This window comes from Miniopterus schreibersii (genome assembly GCF_964146895.1).
Source record: "Miniopterus schreibersii genome assembly, chromosome: 2".
NCBI classification, from domain to species: Eukaryota; Metazoa; Chordata; class Mammalia; order Chiroptera; family Miniopteridae; genus Miniopterus; species Miniopterus schreibersii.
Window position 1 is genome coordinate 116615162 of NC_138102.1, and position 20879 is coordinate 116636040.

Sequence of the window (20879 nt, forward strand, 5' to 3'; positions counted from 1 at the left end):
AACTAAAAGTATCAAGCTTCTATTAGAAAGCTAGAAAACACAGAAAATCATCTCAATCTTGAGGTAGGGAACTACTACAAAGGACACAAAGAAAAATAATTATTAAAAAATGATAAATTAAATTTTATCACAATTTAAAACTTCTGCTCATCTACAGATAACATTAATAAAATTAATAAATAAAAGCATTCTGGGTGAAAATATTTACAAAACATCTCTCTGACAAAGAACTTCACCCAGAATATATGTATATTTATATAAATCAAAAAGAAAAAAGCAATAACCAAATTTTAAAAATGGTAAGACACTTGAATAGACAGAAAAACATACAGAAATTACCAATAAGTGAATGCAAAGAGGCATAATATCATTCCTCGTCAGGAAAATGCAAACTAAAACCATAATGAAATATGAAATACAGAATACCCTGCAGAATCGAGCAATTGGTACTCTCATACATTGCATGTGGGGCTGTAAAATGTTGCAGCTGCTTTGGAAAACAGTTTTTTCAATTTCTTATTAAGTTAAACATACACCTACTCTATTATCTAGCAATTACACTCTTACACATTTACCCAAGAGAAGTGAAAACATATATTCACAGAAAGATTTATACAAGAATTTCCATAGGAACTTTATAATCATAGTAGTGCCAAACCACATCAAAATATCAACCAACAGGAGACTGGACAAATTGTGATATATTAATATATCCATACAATGGACTACATCAGCAAAAAGCAAACAAACAAACAGACAAAAACTAATGGTATAAGTGACACAGTGGAATATTACATGAATGTTCAGCAAAGAGAACTGGAGACAACAGATAATGTACTGTTTGATCACATTAATATAAAAATGCATATCAGTCAAAATTAACCTATGGTGACAAACTAGAACTATAGTTGTCTTTATGAGGGGGCTGATGGGGAGTGAGGATGGGCAAACTTTGGGGCATTAGTCAACCAAATCAACTCACCATTCTTTAATTTAGTACACTTTTCATTAGTGTCTATACCTGTTAGGGGTCCACAAGTCAGACAAGTTTGTTTACTCATCTTCACTAGGCTACTTATTTCATAGATAATATATGAATTTTAAAAAACAATATAGTTATGACATATGCCCTGGTCTACCAGAAATATATGGAAGTAATATGATTTTAAAAGTGGAAAGAAAATTTTAACTGAATATTTCACCATGCCTTTGAAGGAGTTCAGAACATGCAGCTTCAATACGCCAGAATGGAATTTATAAAGCAGCAGATGCAAAGATACTCTGACCTTCCTTCTTTTTCTTTAAGCAGGAGATAAAAGTCCTACGTGAAAGATGCCCTCCCTATACCAGAAAGAAAGAGACATTCTCATCATAAGGACAGGAATAGAGGCTAAGAGAAATGTGTACAACAAACTTGTTAAACTAACCCTTATTTCCTAGTCACTTTTTCATTTAATTAAATTCCTTAACCCAAGCACCTTTGCCTTGTCACGTTTTCACAATTTACTGCTCTTGTTCAATTCTAACTGCTTCTTGGAATCTTTATTTTTCTTGGGAGAACTCCCACGTACATGTGAAAAAACACACACACCTACAATGAAAAACTTTTATTTTTTTTTTTCTGTTTTTCTTGTGTCAGTTTAATTCTTAGTCCCAGTCTAAGAAATTAAGAAGGTAGAGGAGAAATATTTCTTCCTCTATACCTTATTGTATGTGTGTGTGTGTGTGTGTGTGTGTGTGTGTGTGTGTGTGTGTGCCCGCGCACGCAGGTAATTTATAAATACCATTAACACATTGATCTAAAACAACTCCTCACCATATTTGGAACAGAAACTCAAAATTTATTTTTTTTTAAATTATATATTATTCTAAACTTACCAGAAAGACAATTGTTGCTGACATCTAGTTTTTCCAGAGAAACAAAATGGAAAAGTGGTGTGATTTTTGTCAAGCTGAAAACAAACAAACAAAAAAATAGAATTCATAAAAATTTTAAATTGGAATGTCTTTAACATAATTGAACTAACTATATAACTACACATCATATAACACAATTATACAGTGATAGGCAATTATATATAACTATATATACATATATACATATATATAACTATATGTACACTAAAATACAATTATAATAACATGTATTAACAGTACTTATTAAAATGTAATTATAAAATCTTAAGTATTTATTTTATAATGGAAAATTTATATTCATTTCTATGGAGAAATTATCATGAATTGTGAATTTCAATCACAAATGTCATAGACTTTAATGTATACAAGAAATTTAAATAAAAACAAGTGAATGCTTTGTTGCTAATTTTTTGTTTGGTCTTCATATAAGGCCAAATTTATAGAGAATTTATATTATTTATATATTTTTTCCTGGATCAAACACATAACTTAAACCATTAGAAGATAAAAATCATAAAAATATTTATTTTCACTTTTTGACAAGAGCTGATTAGAGTCATTAATTTTGCTTTTTATTAGATTGAAAGTATTATAAGTATTGTAAGTATCTAAAGTTACACTGGGTTATTTATAAATTGAAATTTATAAACAGTTCAAAAAATACAATAATAAAAATGTTTGATATCAATAGAATATTCAAGTCTGGCAAAAATACATGAATATTTAAAAACAACATTCTTATTAAATTATGCATTTTCAAATTCTAATAATAAACTTTCTTCCTACTTTTAAAAGTTCCCATCATTTTCTAAGATAAATTTGTCATTAAAAGCCATTAACACATTCAAGCAAGGAACATAAGTGATGTCCAAAATATTCACATCATTGGAAACAAAAGTCATAAAAGAAAAATTAACCTTTGTTTAATTTACATTTCTCACTAAGACAAGTCTACATTTACTCTGAACATGTCACATAACCCTAGATATTTGGAAATAAAAATTAAGCCAAATCATCTATATCTTTAAATATATATATATATTTCATAGGAAATATGTTCTCATCACAAATACAACAGTGTTCTGAACAAATTCCCACTACAAATGTTGGAACTCTATAACTTTAAAATATGCTTCAACTGAAGGAGTATGTTTGGTACAAAAAAAGTGTGCATTCATTTCCAGTTCTTTTTAAAAATATTGTCCCTTCAATACTAGATTGGAGATTTCTGTCTGCATCTTTATTTCTAACAGCTCTTGGTGATTGAAAAAAAATACTATTATCTTGAGTTCAGAAGCTTACAGAGTAATACTGTGACTGGAGGCCTCATGGATCTGACACAAAACTATCCCGTGTATTGACCTTGACTCCTCTCTTGTACTATCCTGTTCTTTATTAGCAGAGAGACAGAGGATACTACTGGTGAAAAAATAGACTAAATAACAGGCTGGAAGATCTCTCTGAATGTAACCAATCCTAAATACAATATTACTACTTATACTAAACCAATACAACACTATTTCTTAAAAACAATTTCCAGGGGGAAAAATCCAAGGTAATAAAAAGTGGAAAGAAAATATTGGCCACTTCACTTATACATTTAACTTCATTATTTTTACACACAGTCCTTAATAGTAAAATTTATGTAAATGTTACATGTACACAGAAAAACAAAGAAATAAAGAAAAAAAGAAAAGAAGAAACTTAAAACTTTGTCAATATATACTTACTGGATTTAAGGCCTAATAGTAAGATATATCCTATTCAGGCAATTTCTACATTATTATTACAAGTAAGAAATTTAAGTTATTCAAGTGAAAATATAATTCTAATAAATGTATTTATTAACAGAAAATTCTTATTTGTTTTCTGCCTTTAATGTATTGCCAATACTAAGTCTTTGCTCTTCTACTAAAAGGATTTGGACAGATTAATTGATGAGTTTTCCTCTTTTCTCAGAGTACATCATTTTTTTCCATCAGTTAGTTATATAGCAACATATAGGTAAAATATAGGTTATATAAAGACATCAAGTAAAAGTAACTAAGAAAGCTTTAGAATTAAATACAAAAATCTGCTTTGCAAATATTTATTTAAGTAAAGAAATATTTGATCAAATTTTTTAAAATATTGAAATTTTATCTTTTCAGATAGCCATGCTTTTAGAATCATGTTCTTTGTATTTCTTGGAAATTTTAATCAGGAAAACTAGCTATTCATTCACCTTTATGACTATTCATTAGGATGCTAGAAATCTAATAGTAGAATCTTAAAAAAAACACACACACATGCACAAAAAAAACTCTAGGACTTTTCCTTTTACTGACATTCTGTGTATATTTTTCCTAAGAAAATTCAAACCAGAAAGACAAAGGACATTAGTGAAAACCTAATACCATTTGACCTTGTCACATTAGCCCTGGGCATAAAAAAGATATAAATTTCAAAGACGACAAAAAGCAAAAGATTTGTACAATGAGCAGCCAATGGGTAATAGTTTCCACTTTCTGCTCCTACTTAGAGTCTCACTGGAAGTAGAAAGGCCTGTGAAGCCAGAGAGTCTCCCAGTTATAACTCCGCTGAATCAAACTTAAAACAGTCACATGTCCTAATGAAAATTTAAAACAGAAGTCGGGATGAAACAAGTATTTCAGACAATATGTGCTAAGTATCATTCTTTATATGTATTTCATTTGTTGGAAAAAGAGCATATGGACATAATTTCTTGCTTGTGATGAAAATATTTATCAAAAATTAGAAGAAAAATATATATAATTTAAAAGGCTTACCAGCCACAAATCCAAATGTCTCACTTATAAAAAACTTTTTCAGGTTTGCAAAATGTATTCATATATTTCCCTTTTGAATCATCATTAAAATCTCATAAAATAGGTAAGGTTGGTATTACTAACTTTTTTACACATGAAAAATAGTGAGGTTCCGGTAGCGAGAAAAGAGCTGTTCAATGTCAACTGACAGATAAATTGTAGATTCAGAATTCTAGCCTAAATCTGCTGATTCTGAATTTTACCAAACCTGATATGGTTCTGAAAAAGTCAATGCACATGTAAAAGCTTAATGTAAAATGGGTAATTTTTATTGACGAAGTAACCGCTTGAGCTAAAGCCGACCCAAGATGAGTAATTTTTAAAGTTTATGGTATTAGCTCACTGTAAAAATCCTAAGGTTGAAAATTACTTTTTATTATAATTTTAGAAAATAATTTTACTACTATATATGTCCATTCATATCAATCACATTTCCCCGGTTCCCTCAGACCTTCTCCCTTCATCCTCTGGGAAATGGCAGACATTTGCATGTGCAAAGAGCTTTAGAGACCCACAAAAGTGAAATTTAAATATAAGTGACAGCATTATTAAAAAGTTCAAAAAGCACATGTTATATAATAATTTCATCTTGTTTTTAATATAGTTGAGTTCAAAAATTAAGTTTTTTTATTCCTAAGAGTTTTTTGAGGGAAAGGACATATATTACTCAGTTCTGTATCCTCCAAAATAGCAAACACCACCTCAATATATAAAATGTATAAGGCTAAGCAAACAAAATTATAAATATTCGGTTAAGTATTCCAATTATCACTATCATCTCTAAAAGAAATTTTAATATAATTCCTGGTCATATCAGATTGATAGGGCAAAAGTGTATTAGCCAGTATTACTTTTAAAAGTAGAATATTTATTTGATGATTTAAATTTTTCAATAAAATTAAAGGCATTATTTCTCAGAAATGTTCATAATTTAAATATTTCTAATCTTTAAAATATCATGCTCATCACTGTGGCTTGAGAACCATTTCTATGGTATATGCTAGGAAGGTCAGTTACTGAGTGATTTATTGCATGTATATAAAGCACAGCTAAGTATTTCTATTAAAATTTTATCTCTTAACTGGAAATATTGAGAAAAGATCCAATAGGTTTTTGGATGGCCCAAATTACTTAAACATTGTTATCTGATAGAGCTGGCTCTGGAATAAATGTCCTTTTAAAGTCAAATCACCTTTCATATTTTAGATCTGATTAAAACAAGTTGAAGGTATTTTTGAATGCACATTCAGTTTTGATTTGTCAAATAGTGGAATAGTATAATAGGTATAAATTAAACCACGCCCAAAGGATGAACATTATTGTGGCAGAGACTGAGAGAACACTGTATTTTTTGTGGGAGGTAAGGGGGAATAAATACATATATTAACATTGGGTTGTCCCTATTTACTTGTTTTGCAAGAATCGTGTAACTCAAAGAAAAAAATTGTGTTAAAGGTGATTCCTTTCCCCTACTCCATGTGCCTTTCAGGAACAAATTAATCATATTAGAGTGAAAAGTTTCAATGAAATATTAAGCAGAAGGAGACATACACGTATTGTGCTCTTGTTTTGGTTTCAATAGTTAATCTCTGCAAAGATCCAGATGTTTGGTGGTTTCAAATGGATCTTCTGTGACAGGTACCCATCTCGATTTAACATTAAGGTATTTTTTTAAGTGTTACTTTATATCCTTAGGGAAATCGAATTTAAATCAATCTTAACAGTTACAAAAAGACATGCAAGTTGAGAGCAGATTAAAAATCGTTCTTCCAGGACTTAATAAGTACCATTTGAGTGAACGAGACATCCTTCTGAATTAAATTAACTACCTCCTGTATTTTCCAAGGACTATATTCTTTACAAATATAAACAAACCTGCTCTGAGACTATTCTACATTTTTAAGAAGAAACAAAATGAGTAGGATAACTGACAAACATCTATTAAAATACATAGTAGATGTATGTCAATACATGTTAATTTTTTAAATTCTATAAGGTTATATTTATAATTTATGTACCAATTTATTGTGATGCACTTTCTATGAATTACTGGGGGAAAACTAACAGCTTTTCTACTTATGAAGATCACACATTTAAGCAGTCATTTACTGCATTTATTGTTTAAGTACAATTCATCTTTACCTGTTTTGAGACATAGTCAGGTTTTGTAGTAAAGGCAGCCAACATAAAGAAAATGCTTCCACAGTTGAAATGCTGTTATCATCCAAGTACAATTCTCGTAGTAGTACATGATTCTCCAATGATGGAAGCTATATTTAAATTTGGGTCATTAGTTTATGTTAAACAAAATATTTTTGTCACTTAACCAAATTTAAAAATACGGAACTTATATCCTGCTAAACTGTGTATCATAAATGAAAATATAATGTTAGGAGAGTTTTAGTATAAATTAAATTTTTAATAATTGACTTTAGAATTAGAATTTTTTATAGAAGTTACTTCATGATGAATTTTAATTAGAACTGCATGATAGAAAATTTGATCCCACTTACATCCTGAAATATAACTTAAATGTTTTGATATATTATATTTTGGTACTATGGAAAACAAATATTAAATTTAATTCTTTAAAAAATATCCTAACTATGGTAAACATTTTTTAAATTAAGGAAAGTATACAATAGTTTAAAATAAACTGAAAATTAGATACAGCTGATAAGCAGAAAAAAGAAAAAATGCTTTTAAAATGTGTGGTTGATATTTCCATCAAAGAAAAATGTTGTATTAATCACAGACATCAATTAATTCAAAGTAATTACCTCACTTAGATAATTTCCCTGTAACTTCAGTATTTGAAGCAATCCACAGTTTTCAATACCCTCAACTTTAGTAAGATGATTATATGAGCAATCCAGGTATATAATGGTAGGAGTATCACAAAGGCCTTTTGTACTAATTAACTGATTGTGGTCCACAACTAGTCGATGAAGATTTTTCAAAGATTCTAAACCACCTGGAAAAAAAATTTCCAAGATCATTTGTATCACAATTCCTCAAGATTCTAAAGGAGAGTTTCAGAATAATTTCTATTTATATTTCCTAACATTTCTAATTACAAGTGAAGACTTAAACCAAATTCCTACTGAAAAATGTATAAATGTAAAATATATTATTATTTAAACTCGTACCAAGGAGATATATTTTTGAATGACATATTATATATCAATTGAAAATTGAACAAAATTCTAAAAGACATATATTGAGCACTGAACGTTTTCTTTTTCTTTTTTAATATATCTTTATTGATTTCAGAGAGAGGAAAGGAGAGGGAGAGAGAGATAGAAACATCAATGATGAGAGTCATTGATCTGCTGTCTCCTGCACGCTCCCAACTGGGGATCGAGCCCGCAGCCCGGGCATGTGCCCTGACCAGGAATCGAACCCTGATCGCCTGGGTCCTAGGTCGATGCTCAACCGCTGAGCCAAGTCCAGCCAGGCTGTTTTCTTTTCAAATGACAATGAAACAGTGGATAGATAGAAGGGATCCTTTAAAAAAAATTTTTTTAACTCAATTTCAAGGGACTGATTTATTTTCAATTTATTTTAAGTATTGTTGGTATATAATGTTATATAGGTTAGATTCATTTCAGATGTACAAAATAGTGATTTGACATTTTTAATTTACATTCTTACTTAAGTATGAATATATAACATTAGAATTCCATTTTATTTCCACTGAGATATCTGCCTTAAATTCCCAAATGAAGTAGGTACAACCATATTATAACCAATGGAGCAATGAAGCAACCTAAGTGTTCACTGATAGACAAATGGATAAAGAATATTCCATTGTACACATATATAATGAAATATTACTCAGCCATAAAGAAAATGAAATCTTGCCATATGTGACAACATGGATGGACCCAGAGGATAATATGCTAAGTGAAATAAGTCAGACAGAGAAAGACAAATACCATATTATTTCACTTACATGTGGAATCAAAAACTCAAAATAAACAGACAAGACAGAAACAAACGCATATATACAGAGAACAAACACAGTCACCAGGTCAGAAGGAGGATGGGTGGATGAGTGAAAGAGGTAAAAGGGATTAAGTAGAACAATTGGTGGTTATAAAAATAGTCACAGGTATGTAAAGTACAGCATAGGGTATATAGTCAATAATACTGTTACTACAATATTATTGTATGCTGTCATATGAGTATGAAACTTAACAGACTGAATACTTTGAAAGGTATATAAATGTCTAATCACTATGTTGTATACCAGAAACTAATATAAAATTATGTCAACTGTAACTGAAAAATAAATTTAAAAAATAAAACCAAAGAAATATTAGCATAGTCTTCATGTATTTCAAGATTGTCACAAGTGGCCTATTTTTTGCTCAGATAAACTTAAAATAAATACGATACTAACTAAAAAGCATTAGCGAAGGCTAAGACTATTGCTCAGTAGTTACAGGAAAGAACTGAGAAGGCTGTTTAAATAAACCATCAGGAGTTAGTGTTGGAAAGAGATGCTGAGATAGTCTGTAAGACTTTCGTGGAAGAGCTATTCTGCTATTAGGAGAAGAAGAAAAAAAGGAAAATCCTACCATTTGTGACAACATGGATGGACCTGACCTCACTTATATGTTGAACCTAAAAACAAACAAAAACCTAACAACCTTGTCGAAAAAGAGATCAGACTTGTGGTTACCAGAAGTAGCGGGTAGGGGATGGGAAATTGGAGGAAGGTGATCAAAAGGCACACATTCCCAAGATAAGTAAGTACTAGGGATACAACGTACACATGATGACTGTAGCTAACACTGCCGTATAATATATAGGAAAGTTGTTAAGAGAGTATATCTTAAGAGTTCTCATCAAAGAAGAATTTTTTTCCTTTTTCTTTATTGCATCTATATGAGAAGATACATGTTAGCTGACCCTATTGTGGTAATAATTTCACAGTATATGTAAATCAAACCATCATGCTGTACATCTTAAACTTATACAGTGCTATATGTCAATTATTTCCCAATAAAACTGGAAAAATGGAAGATATTAAAAATCTAGAAAATGTTATTTAGATTGAACCATGGACTATATATGCTCTCTATAGTAATACCTTGTTACATGAAATAAACAATTCCAGAAAACTGAAAATATCATTCAAGCTCTAGAGTAAGTACTGGTGAGCAAAATGTACATATGGAGTCACTGAGGTTAAACCTTAGAGAATCAAGCTCCATTCTGACTGTCTTGTCAAAGTCCACAAAATATTTTCAATTACATGTTGAAATAGAAACATTCTTCTACCAAAAAAGTTATTTGATAAGCTTAAAGATAATCTTGAAAGAAACATCATTAGGTATAAAAACGAATATCTGGAATTTATGTAATCAATTCACCCTGGAAAATTTTTAAACATTTAACTAAAGCCCAGCTGGTGTAGCTCAGCGGTTGAGCATCGACCTAGGATCCAGAAGATCGCGGTTCGATTCCCAGTCAGGGCACATGCCCGGGTTGCCGGCTTAATCCCCAGCAGGGGGAGTGCAGGAGGCAGCTGATTAGTGATGACTCTCATCATTGATATTTCTATCTCCCTCTCCCTTCCTCTCTCTGAAATCAATAAAATATATTTTAAAAACAAACAAACAAAAAATTTAAATATATTTCTTTGATAATATATTGTGATTTACAGAAAGGACAAACAGCCTTTCACCAAAAATGGAGAAATAAGAGTCAAGTAACATTACCAAGATCTCACAAGAAAACTTAATTCTATTTCATATTTTTAAAATTCATATAATGTTATTGTAAGGATTACGAGTGTGTTGTAAAATACTTTATAGAGATACATTTTAAGAAAAAATTATATTTCAAAAGTGCAGTATCTTTAATAGTTTGAGTCAAAGCAGCTTAACTTATGAATAGTTATTTCTTATAAAAAATAACATATTTTATGCTAAAAGTAAATTTTTATAATGAGAAATAAATTATACAATATCTAAGAGAATCAGAAAAATGAATAGAAGACCCAAAAAAGAAAAAAGAGAGTAAAATTTAAATTTAAGCAGTAACCTTACATTTTTAGATTTTTATCTAGGATCAATATACAAGTATTTTTTCTGTAATGGAAAATAGCAATTATGACTGAGAGAAAATTGTTATCTGATGTCATTCAGGGGGTAAATTGTTCTGCCCTATAAGATGTTTGAATAGTCAAAATAATAAACCAATTATGTATTACCAATTCCAAGGAATTATAGACTATTACATATAATAGTTAATATGTATTAGCCGCAACGTAATTTAAAGTCTGATGAAAAAAATCCTTTGGAGTATAGTATGCTTTATGATTGTATCTAATAAGCATCAATTTACCCACTGAAGCAGATAACTGCTTTCCAGCCACAAGGAGATACTAATTAATATAAATTTGTAGTTGTGTAACTTCAAATGTCCTTTATCAAACATTTAAATGTCTTAACAAAGCTACTTTTATAAGTTCAATATTTTTAAAAGCCATGTACATTACTCTTAAGTTTTTCAGAGCTAATCAGAAATAGAAGTTTCTATTAACTCATTAGAATGGAGAATACATTTGTGAAATTTTCAAAGGTCACCCAAAAAGAGAACCAAGCAGAAAACATTAGGTTGCACACTGAAAAAAGGTAAGAGATTTGGCATAAGAAGCTGAAAGCAAATAGCAAATAAAGCAGAAGAACAACTGGAAGAAGAACGGAGGAAGAGGCAAACTAAATACTGTGAGGATGATAGTGGTTAGTAAAAACAAAAATAAAACTATATAATTTTTCAATTATCAAAGGCATTTTTATTTACATTAATTTACATATGATCAACAGTGTGAACCAGCGTGGGCAGAACAGTATGAAGGGGCCACTGCTTTGGCAGTGATAAAACAGGTTTTGCTAGAGGCATCAATGGAGTAACCCATTTAGAAGCCACAGTGCCGTGGAAGTGGAGACAATGAGAGTAGACTATTATTTCAATACTTGATAATGGGGAGATATCGTCCAAAGTCCTTAAAATGGCCCACAAAATCCTATCTCTGAATTCACCCTCTACTATGGTCCCCTTCTTCTGGGTCAGTCTAACATGACCTCCTTGCTGTTCCTCGAACATTCCACACATGCTTCCACCTTAGTGTTGTGTGTATACATAAGAAACAGCTATCAGTGTATAACATGTCTGGCCAGGAAGAATAAAACAAAACTTACCAGATAATTTCAAATATTAAGACAACATGATTTTCAACCAAATATACAGAGAAGGTACCATTAGTCTATCATACAAAAGAGATTCCAATCTGGTGAAAGTAGTATGATTTCAAGCTTCAGATACAGAGGCATATTTGATTGAGCATTTCTACTTCTAGGAATCCATTATATAGTAATACACAAAAAATAAATAAAATAATGTATAGAGGGGTTGTTGTCATATTATTTAAAAATTAAAAAATGGAGATAAGTTAAATGTCTATCAGTAAAGAAATAGTTAAATAAGTCATGGGGTATGTATAAAATGAATATATATAATCTTCAATATGAAGCATTCTGACAAGGAAGAATGTCTATGATATATTACTGTATGTAAAACCTAAGTTGCGTACATAGACTTTTAATGCCTGAGTATACCTGGATCTAAATCTACACATCTATAACTGTATTGCATAGGACAAGGTTTTGACTGATTCATAAGCAACTGTGAACAGTGGTTACTCCTACAAATTGAAAAACAGAAGGTGTAAGGAGAGAGAGAAAATTTCACTGATTATGTTGTATACTTCCCTATTTTTAAAATTTTTAAATGAGAATGCATTTCTTGTGTAATATTTTTTTAAAAATCAGAGTAAGTATTGGATAGAACTGTTATTCTGTATTTAATCCTAACCAACAGTACCAACAACAAAAGGTGGTTGTGAACTGCAGCAAAACTTGGGAAAATCTGATTCTGTCATCCATCCAAAGGGTTTGTTATCTACCCAAAGTGGAGGAACTCTGTACGTGAATAGTAGGGCATACTTCTTAGATTTCAAGATGAAAATTTTAAAGGAAATTCAGTGAAATGATAAAATGAAAATTTGGTAGGATCTCTAAAACATTGGTCTATATGTAACAGTGAGGAGGATTTGCATTAAAAATATAGCAAATATTGATTATATAACCTAAAAAATTTAGCTTAAACAGAAAATCATCTAAAAAATATGTGGAGCTAAGGTCTGCCAACAACCATGAGAGTGAGCTTGGGAGTAGTTTTTTCAGCCTCAGTGAGCTGTGGGATGAAGGCAGTCCTGGTTAACAGCTTGACTGCAACCTCATGAGAGACCCTGAGCCAAAACCACTCAGCTAAGCCAATCCCAGATTCCTGATCCACAGAAAATATGAGGTAGTAAATGTTTGTGGCTTTAAATTCTAAGTTTCAGGGTACTTTGTTTCACAACAATATATAACCTAATACAGTAAGTATTCTAGTCTGAAGAAAACATGAGAAAGAAGAAAATATATTAAAAATGCTTTGGGTTATGGAAGATCATTTAAAGAAATTTAATGTAACAAAAACTCAAAAATATTAAAACAACAGATATAGGTAAACAAATGAGCCAAAATGGACATGACAGGCTATTAAATAATTTAGAAACATTTATAGAACAGAGAGCTGAAGACTATGTTGCCAACAAAGCAGAGATAATCACACTGGGAATAAAATGTGAAGCAGAAGATAAAAAGACATAGATTAAATTAATTCAATAGTAATAGACATGAAAAATAGACAAAGTCAACCAAAATATAGATCATCTATGACTGAAAAATGAAATTAAGCCAAAAAAGTTTTCATATATATAAAATCAAAATTTTCCAGAATTGGAAGAATAACTTAACCTGTAGTTTTGAAAAGATATTACATTCCAAGACAAAGTTGTGTAGTTTTATAGACAATAAGATGCTTCTTGGTTAAGTTACTGATCAAGGACAAAGAAAATGTTATTCAGGTATATAGACACAAATCAGTTATGGGGAGAGAGAAATCAAGTTAGCCTGTGGGTTTACCACAGAAACACACTATATCATGTGTGCAGTGGAGCAATGTCCACAAAGTACCAAGTAAAAGTGTGACCTAAAAATAGGATGCTCGAAGATATACTCATTTGAATATGAAGGCATTGACAGATATTCTCAAATGTGAAAGAATTCAGTGAATATAGCATCCATTTGCTCATTTAAAAAATATTTAAAAAGAACTAATGAACTGTGTAATCCCGACAAGTAGAACATGAAAGAAGTAAAATTGTAAAAAGAACTAGTAATGACCCATTTTCATACAAAGCTAATGCTGCTAAAAAAAAAAAAAAAAAAACTAAAAAAAATATATAAATAACCCAGCCGGGCGTGGCTCAGCAGTTGAGCACAGACCTAGGATCTGGGAGATCCCAGTTCAAATCTTGGTCAGGGCACATGCAGGGTGTGGGCCTGATCCCCAGTAGGGGGCATGCAGGAGGCAGCCCATCAATAATGACTCTCTTGGGTTGTGCATATATGCATATAAATTCTTTGGTTACTCTCTCCCCCTCCACCCGGACAATGGTGGGGAGAATGATTGGGGAGGGGAAAGGAACGGGGGGAGGGGGAACAGGTCATTGGGGAGAATAAGGGACATCTGTAATACTTTAAACAAAAATAAAAATTATTTTAAAAAAATTAAAAAATTTAAAAATAATGACTCATCATTGATGTTTCTATCTCTCTCTTTCCCTCTCCCTTCCTCTCTCTGAAATCAATAAAGACATATTTAAAAAAACAAACAAACATAAATAGCATCATAAATCCCAATGTAATAAAAATTGTGATGGGAAAATGATTGGAGAAAGTACAAATATTCTAATTTATTCTACTTCCTTAAAGAGTAGTTCATTTTGTCCAAAATAGATAAATCAAAAGCACAAGTTTTAATAAATTACTGAATAACAAAAATGATATAACTGACAAAACTGGAAGGGGATCTTAAAAAATGTTTCCAAATGATTTGTTTAGAAAGTAAACAATTCTCAGTTCAAAATCTAAATAAATATGGCAGGCAAAGAGAATAAGCAGAACAGTAAAGGCAGTCTTCAGTGTGAGAAAATTTGTTAAATCTGATAAACATGAAGACCAATTTCTATAGCCTTACAGTCTGAGGAGGCAAAATTCAAAATTCATTTATAGTAGACAAGTATAACAGACAATCCCACATGCATATATATGGAAGCCCGATCACCAAGACCCAACCAGAGGACAGGAAATTAAATTGTGTGTCTCAAATCTCAGTATTAAGCAAAAGGGGGCTGGAAATCTACCCCTTGAATTAATAAACACAAGCTGATTCGTTCATAGGTTTGCAGCTAAAATTCATTTTAGTCATGATCAGAAAACTTCCCCCTAAAATGTAGCACAAATGATTCTAGATTACTTGTGTTCCATGGCATCTGAAAAATCAATCCTCTCTAAAGAACAAACTTTCACCCCATATAAAAGAATAAATACAAAGCCTAAATTTTAAGGGAAATAAATGGGTGACAAAAAAGTCACATGAAATATACAATAAAATAAGGTGCCATAAATAAGAGTTAACGAAAGCATTTATTCCAGGAAAACTAGACCCACATGGAAATTAGAATTAATTGAAATTAAAAACTCAATAACTAGGATTAATAGCAAGTTAGAAATTGTCAACTGGAATATAGATATATAGAAATTATCTAGAGACAGCAAAAAGACAGAAAGATAGAATATAAAAAATATAAAAGCTAGCATCAGAAGATAATATATATCTAGTGTTTCAGAAGGAGAGAAAAAAATGACCAGAAAAAACATTTGAAAAGATAATGGCTGACAAATAGCCAAATAAAATTAGAGTGCAAGTCACATATTTATTAACTGCATCAAACAAGCAGGGTGAATGAAAAAGAAATCCACACCAAGACACATCAGAGTAAAAGTGCATAACAGCAATAATAAAGGAAAAAATACTTTAAAAAGGCATAGAAAATACTCTCTGAAGTTCCAGAAATGTAACTGACATCTGAATTTTAATAGCAACAGTGGAAGTTAAGAAGTAGTGGAACAATATTTGCAAATTACTGAAAGTTAATAAAATTCAATTTAGAAAAATGCAGTCAGTTAAATTATTCGAATATGAATGTTAAACAAAGATATTCACAGACAAAATCTGGTAGGATTTTCCACCAACTATTACTACAAGAAATTTTAAAGGATCTATATCAGTGAAAAGAAAAGTGATTTAAGATCTTAAATGAAAGAAGAGTACAGGGCATAAAAGCAATAAATATGGGCAAATATAATCAAACTTTGGCTTTATAAAATAACCATAATATAGTCCACGAAGAGTTAAATAAAAATGCATTTAAAATCCTGAATGAAAAAACATATACATGTTAGGAAAGTTGAGGTAGGGATATAAAATAACTTGAGATGACTTGAGCACATTTTATCACTTCCAGGGTGACCACTAAATTAATTAATATGTAGCTATCAAAGGAATTAAGAAAAAAGAAGAAATGAAAGAAAAAACACACAGCACTCAACTCAAAACAAGACAAGGTGGGGGGGGGAATAGAAAATGTAGCAAAGGCTTTCTGTTTACAGCTATAATGGATTAGGTAAGTAATTAGAACCAATTCTTTATTGATAACTAGAAAAAAATGATAAAATATAGCCATATCTGTTCAAGGCATTAAACAACTAAAATAATATAGAAGAAGAGGGTTAAGTTCCAGAAAAAGTGAAATGAGCACATTACTTAGGATATCTATTAATTCTAGGAAAAAAGAATGGCTTGCAACACTAGGGAGTCAAAATGTGGGCTCCGGGGCTCTTCTCAGAGAAGGAAGCCTCGTGAATCCCTACCTTACTTTTGGTTGGGACCTCCATGTGCTACACATTAATCCAAGTATACAATGGCTCCCAAAGTACTGAAACTCAGCTTTAAATAGTCTCAATATCAACATATGTATGAATTTAGCTGCATAGAGATTGCTAGTGCTTGTAGCTCCAAACAGTAAAGATCTCTGGAAGAAAACAACAGCATCATAGCCTCAAATGAATTATACAGTTTTATTTTCTTAGTGCTCTCTGACTACAAAATAATAAAAAATTAAAGCACGTACATAACATCGTGTGAACAAAAACCAACAAAAGCAACAGAAAACAGAAGACATCCACAGGGAATCAGATAATTAAGTTATTAAACACAGAATTAACAAAACTTTGTTATACACATAAAATAAAAGCTAAAATATAAAAATTTACATATTAGATATTATAAAATGGTAATTGAGTGCTAAATAAAAGCAAAGAAATTCTAAAACTGAAAAACTACAATAACTACAAATAAGATTCCATGGACAGATTAGAGAATATATTAGACACAGCTGAAGAGAGATTTAATAAACTAACAGTCACAATAAAACATCCAGAGTGGTGCATAGAGATGCAAAAGAAATATAAAAAATTATGAGTATAATTATAAAAGTATCAAAGGATTATAGGCTATAAGGGGATCTATATTTCTGTAGATATATGATACCATTGTAATTAACCTAATTAATAATAGGAAAGGAGCAAAGGGAAGGCCAAATATAGGGAGGTCATTCGGACAGCTTCACCGGGAAGCTAAAGCTTTATACTCCCCAGGGAGTCATCGGTCCATTCCCTGATGATCACTGGGGGAAGGGACTGCACAGGGAGGAAGACAGACATATGCCCAGGAAAGTTGGGGGGACGAGTGTAAGTTCTTACTGTCAGTCACATCTGGGATCAGAGTTCATTGGCGAGAATGGGCGTGGTCACTGCAATCAAGGGAAGATTTGAAATATTTAATTCCCTAAACAAAGGAGTTTGCTCTCTTGGTGGACTCCTGGCTTTAAGGCTCTCATGCTTCTGCTCTCCTGCATCCACCCACATGGCTCATGACCATGTGGACCCCACACACAATGGACTAATGGACTGCAACTAGCCTGATGCTGAACTGAACCAGGCTGCAACATGGAATGGAAACTCTGAACATTGGCTTTGCTTCTAGGTCTACTGAAGACCTAACTACACTTCTTCTATAACTGGACTAAGGGAAATGGGACTTGGAAAATGCAGAGATGTAATTCCTCTCAAATAAAAATCACTCATCCTCCTGTGCAAGTCACAGAAAATTCTTTTTCTTGAGATATCATAAGGACACCACCCCCAGCACTCAGTGGGGAAAGGGATACCCAACTTCCACAGATAACACACACACATATATATATACATACATATACATACATATACATATAAATACATATATATACATATAAAGAAATGACTTCGAATTTTCCAACACTGGATAAAGACACCAACCCATAGATTTAAGAGTCACAATGAATTGAAACAGAATTAATTCTAAGGTGACCACAAGTAGGAACATCAAAATAAACTGATGAAAACAACAGACCAAAAGGAAAATCTTAAAAAGGGAAAAGAATATTATCTTCCAAGGATCAATAATTAGGTTGTTACATATCAGCTTAAACAGGGAAAGACAGTATAAAATGGAATATATTCACAATGCAAAATATATGCCAAATGGTAAGTCTATTTCAAAAAATACATACATACACAAATGTGTATGTGTGTGTCTATGTTAAAAACATACTTAACCAAATAAAATCAGAAAAAAATTTCATCCCAGCAGACATGCACTAGAAGAAATATGGCAGGTGAAAAATGAAATACAGAACAATGGAAAGGTTTTAAAAAGTAGGTAAATCCAAATAATGACTTTATAAAATAATAATGTCTTAAGGCATTCCAAACACACACAAACTCATTCTCTCTCTCTCTCTCTCTCTCTCTCTCTCTCTCTCTCTCACACACACACACACACACACACACAAGTTGGAAGGGAGTTAATGAAGTTTAAGTGTTCTATGACTTTAACATTGGCTTAGAAAAAAGAAAGTACAAAATAAATTTTGATTTGGTAAATCAAGAAGGCATGATATAATACCTATAGTAAACCAAAAGAATAGTAAAATAATAGTATAAAACTGGTAATATAATAGAAAGAAAAAATTGAATAATTTAAAACCTCAACCAAACCAAAGAGAAAAAAACAAAACAGAACAAATAGAATCAAATAGCAAGAGTGTAAAATTAAACTCAAATATATCAATAAATGCACTTAATTATTGAATTACACAAATGATTATTAAGGACTAACTGCTAAAAATCAAAGTTAGAATTTGTCAGGCAGCCTTGATAAAATAATAACAAAGACAACATATTTTTACATTACATAAAAGAGACATACTATAAATAGAACTTGTAGAAATATTATAAATAAAAGAACAGAAAAAGATATATTATGTAAACACTAAATTAGTAATTCTCCAAATGTGATACAGAGGAATCCCCCTGCACCTAGAGATGCTTTTAAAGGTTCTATGGAGCCTAGCCAGGGTGGCTCAGTGATTGAGCATTGACCTATGATCCAGGAGATCGAGGTTTGATTCCCAGTCAGGGCAGATGCGCGGGGTTGTGAGCTAGATCCCCAGCAGGGGGCATGTAGGAGGCAGCTGATCAGTGACCCATTATTGATGTTTCTATCTCTCTCCCTCCTTCCGTCCTCTCTCTGAAATCCATAAACATATATTTTTTAAAAATAAAATAATAAAATTAAGGTTCTATGGACTCAAATCTATGTTCATAATAATTCTAAGACATTATTTACCTTTTTTACTCTCAGTTGTTCCAGAGCCAGTGTAAAATTTTACTCTCAGTTTTTCCAGTGGCCTGGCTGGTGTGGCTCTGTGGTTGAGCATCAACCCATGAACCAGGAGATCACGGTTCGATTTCCAGCCAGGGCACATGCCCGGGTTTGGGTTCAATCTCCAGTGGGGGGCATGTAGGAGGCAGCTGATCAATGACTCTCTCTCATCATTGATGTCTCTCTCCCACTCCTTTCCTCTAAAATCAATTAAAAAAATATTTTACAACAATTTTAAAAAGAGCATATAGTGGAGTTTTCCAAAGGCTACATGAAGTATGATATTATAGCAAACTGAATGGAGAAGAAACTATGGAAATCCAGCTGTCTTGTGTTAATCAAAACACTAAAGAGATGTGTAAATATGGGTAACAATGACCCTCTTCTCATTAGTCCTTTTTATTTAAAAAATATAGTTATAATTTATAAAACTGTTATGAATGCACAGGTGCAAATGCTTTATTATTTTAAATTCTGAATGAATTAATAAAAACAAAATTTTTCTAATCTTTTTCTAATATAGTAAATATTGATAGATATAACCAACATAAATTAAAGCCATTTGAGGGAGGTCCTCAATCATTTCTAAGATTGCTCAAGGGTCCTAAGTCCAAAATAAAGTTAGTCTGGTGATATCAGACTCAGAAGACTAAGGCAGAAAGCTTTAATACAGGTGAAAAGGGACATTTACAAATGATTGAATCAATCACTTTAACAGAAATATTTAACAGTTATATGTATGCACCAAATAGCATGGCCTCAAAAATATTTATAAGGCAAAAAACTGGCTAGCAGATTAAAGATAATCTACAATCACCATGGGAGTCACGTATATAATTTTCTCCACGGCTCTGCTAACAGGTTCAGTACCCCATTTAATCAACAGGCTGTATAGTAAAATGAAAAGTGAATAGGCTCTGAGGTAGGCAATCCTGAATTTCAATAAACATGCCTATTCCCAAACTAGCTATATTAATATAAACAACTTAGTTAATTTCCTTGAGTCTTTGTTCCTTAATTTGTGAAGTGGGGTGATTTCATGTTATTGGGAGGACTAGAAATATTTTTAAATAGAGCCTGTATAACACTTTCTCATGCTGGATACTAAAAATGATAGCTACTGTTGTTTCCTAACAATTATATTCAATGAAAACACGGAGTTTAAAAACTATAACTGGTGACCCAATAAGACTTCAAAGAGAAATGTTTGGGCTGACCCTTGAAGAAGGAATTGGGTATTAACACGCACTGAATAAACATCCATACACAACTGAATTAACAGTAATTTGACCCAGTCAATGCATTTAGATCAAAAAGGGAAAATCTACAGGGGAAGTAAGTTAG

The 20879-nt window shown here is 31.5% G+C and overlaps 1 protein-coding gene across 1 annotated transcript in view; it reads right to left on the reverse strand.

The window, feature by feature from the left end:
• Nucleotides 1-20879, reverse strand: part of LRRIQ1 (leucine rich repeats and IQ motif containing 1) — a 200340-nt gene that overhangs the window by 145195 nt on the left and 34266 nt on the right. The window contains exons 10-12 of the mRNA XM_081131043.1: nucleotides 7526-7719; nucleotides 6888-7015; nucleotides 1879-1952 (exon numbers count right to left, since the gene is read on the reverse strand). Of these exons, the coding sequence (XP_080987169.1) occupies nucleotides 1879-1952; nucleotides 6888-7015; nucleotides 7526-7719 (396 nt within the window). The remainder of the gene's footprint in view (nucleotides 1-1878; nucleotides 1953-6887; nucleotides 7016-7525; nucleotides 7720-20879) is intronic.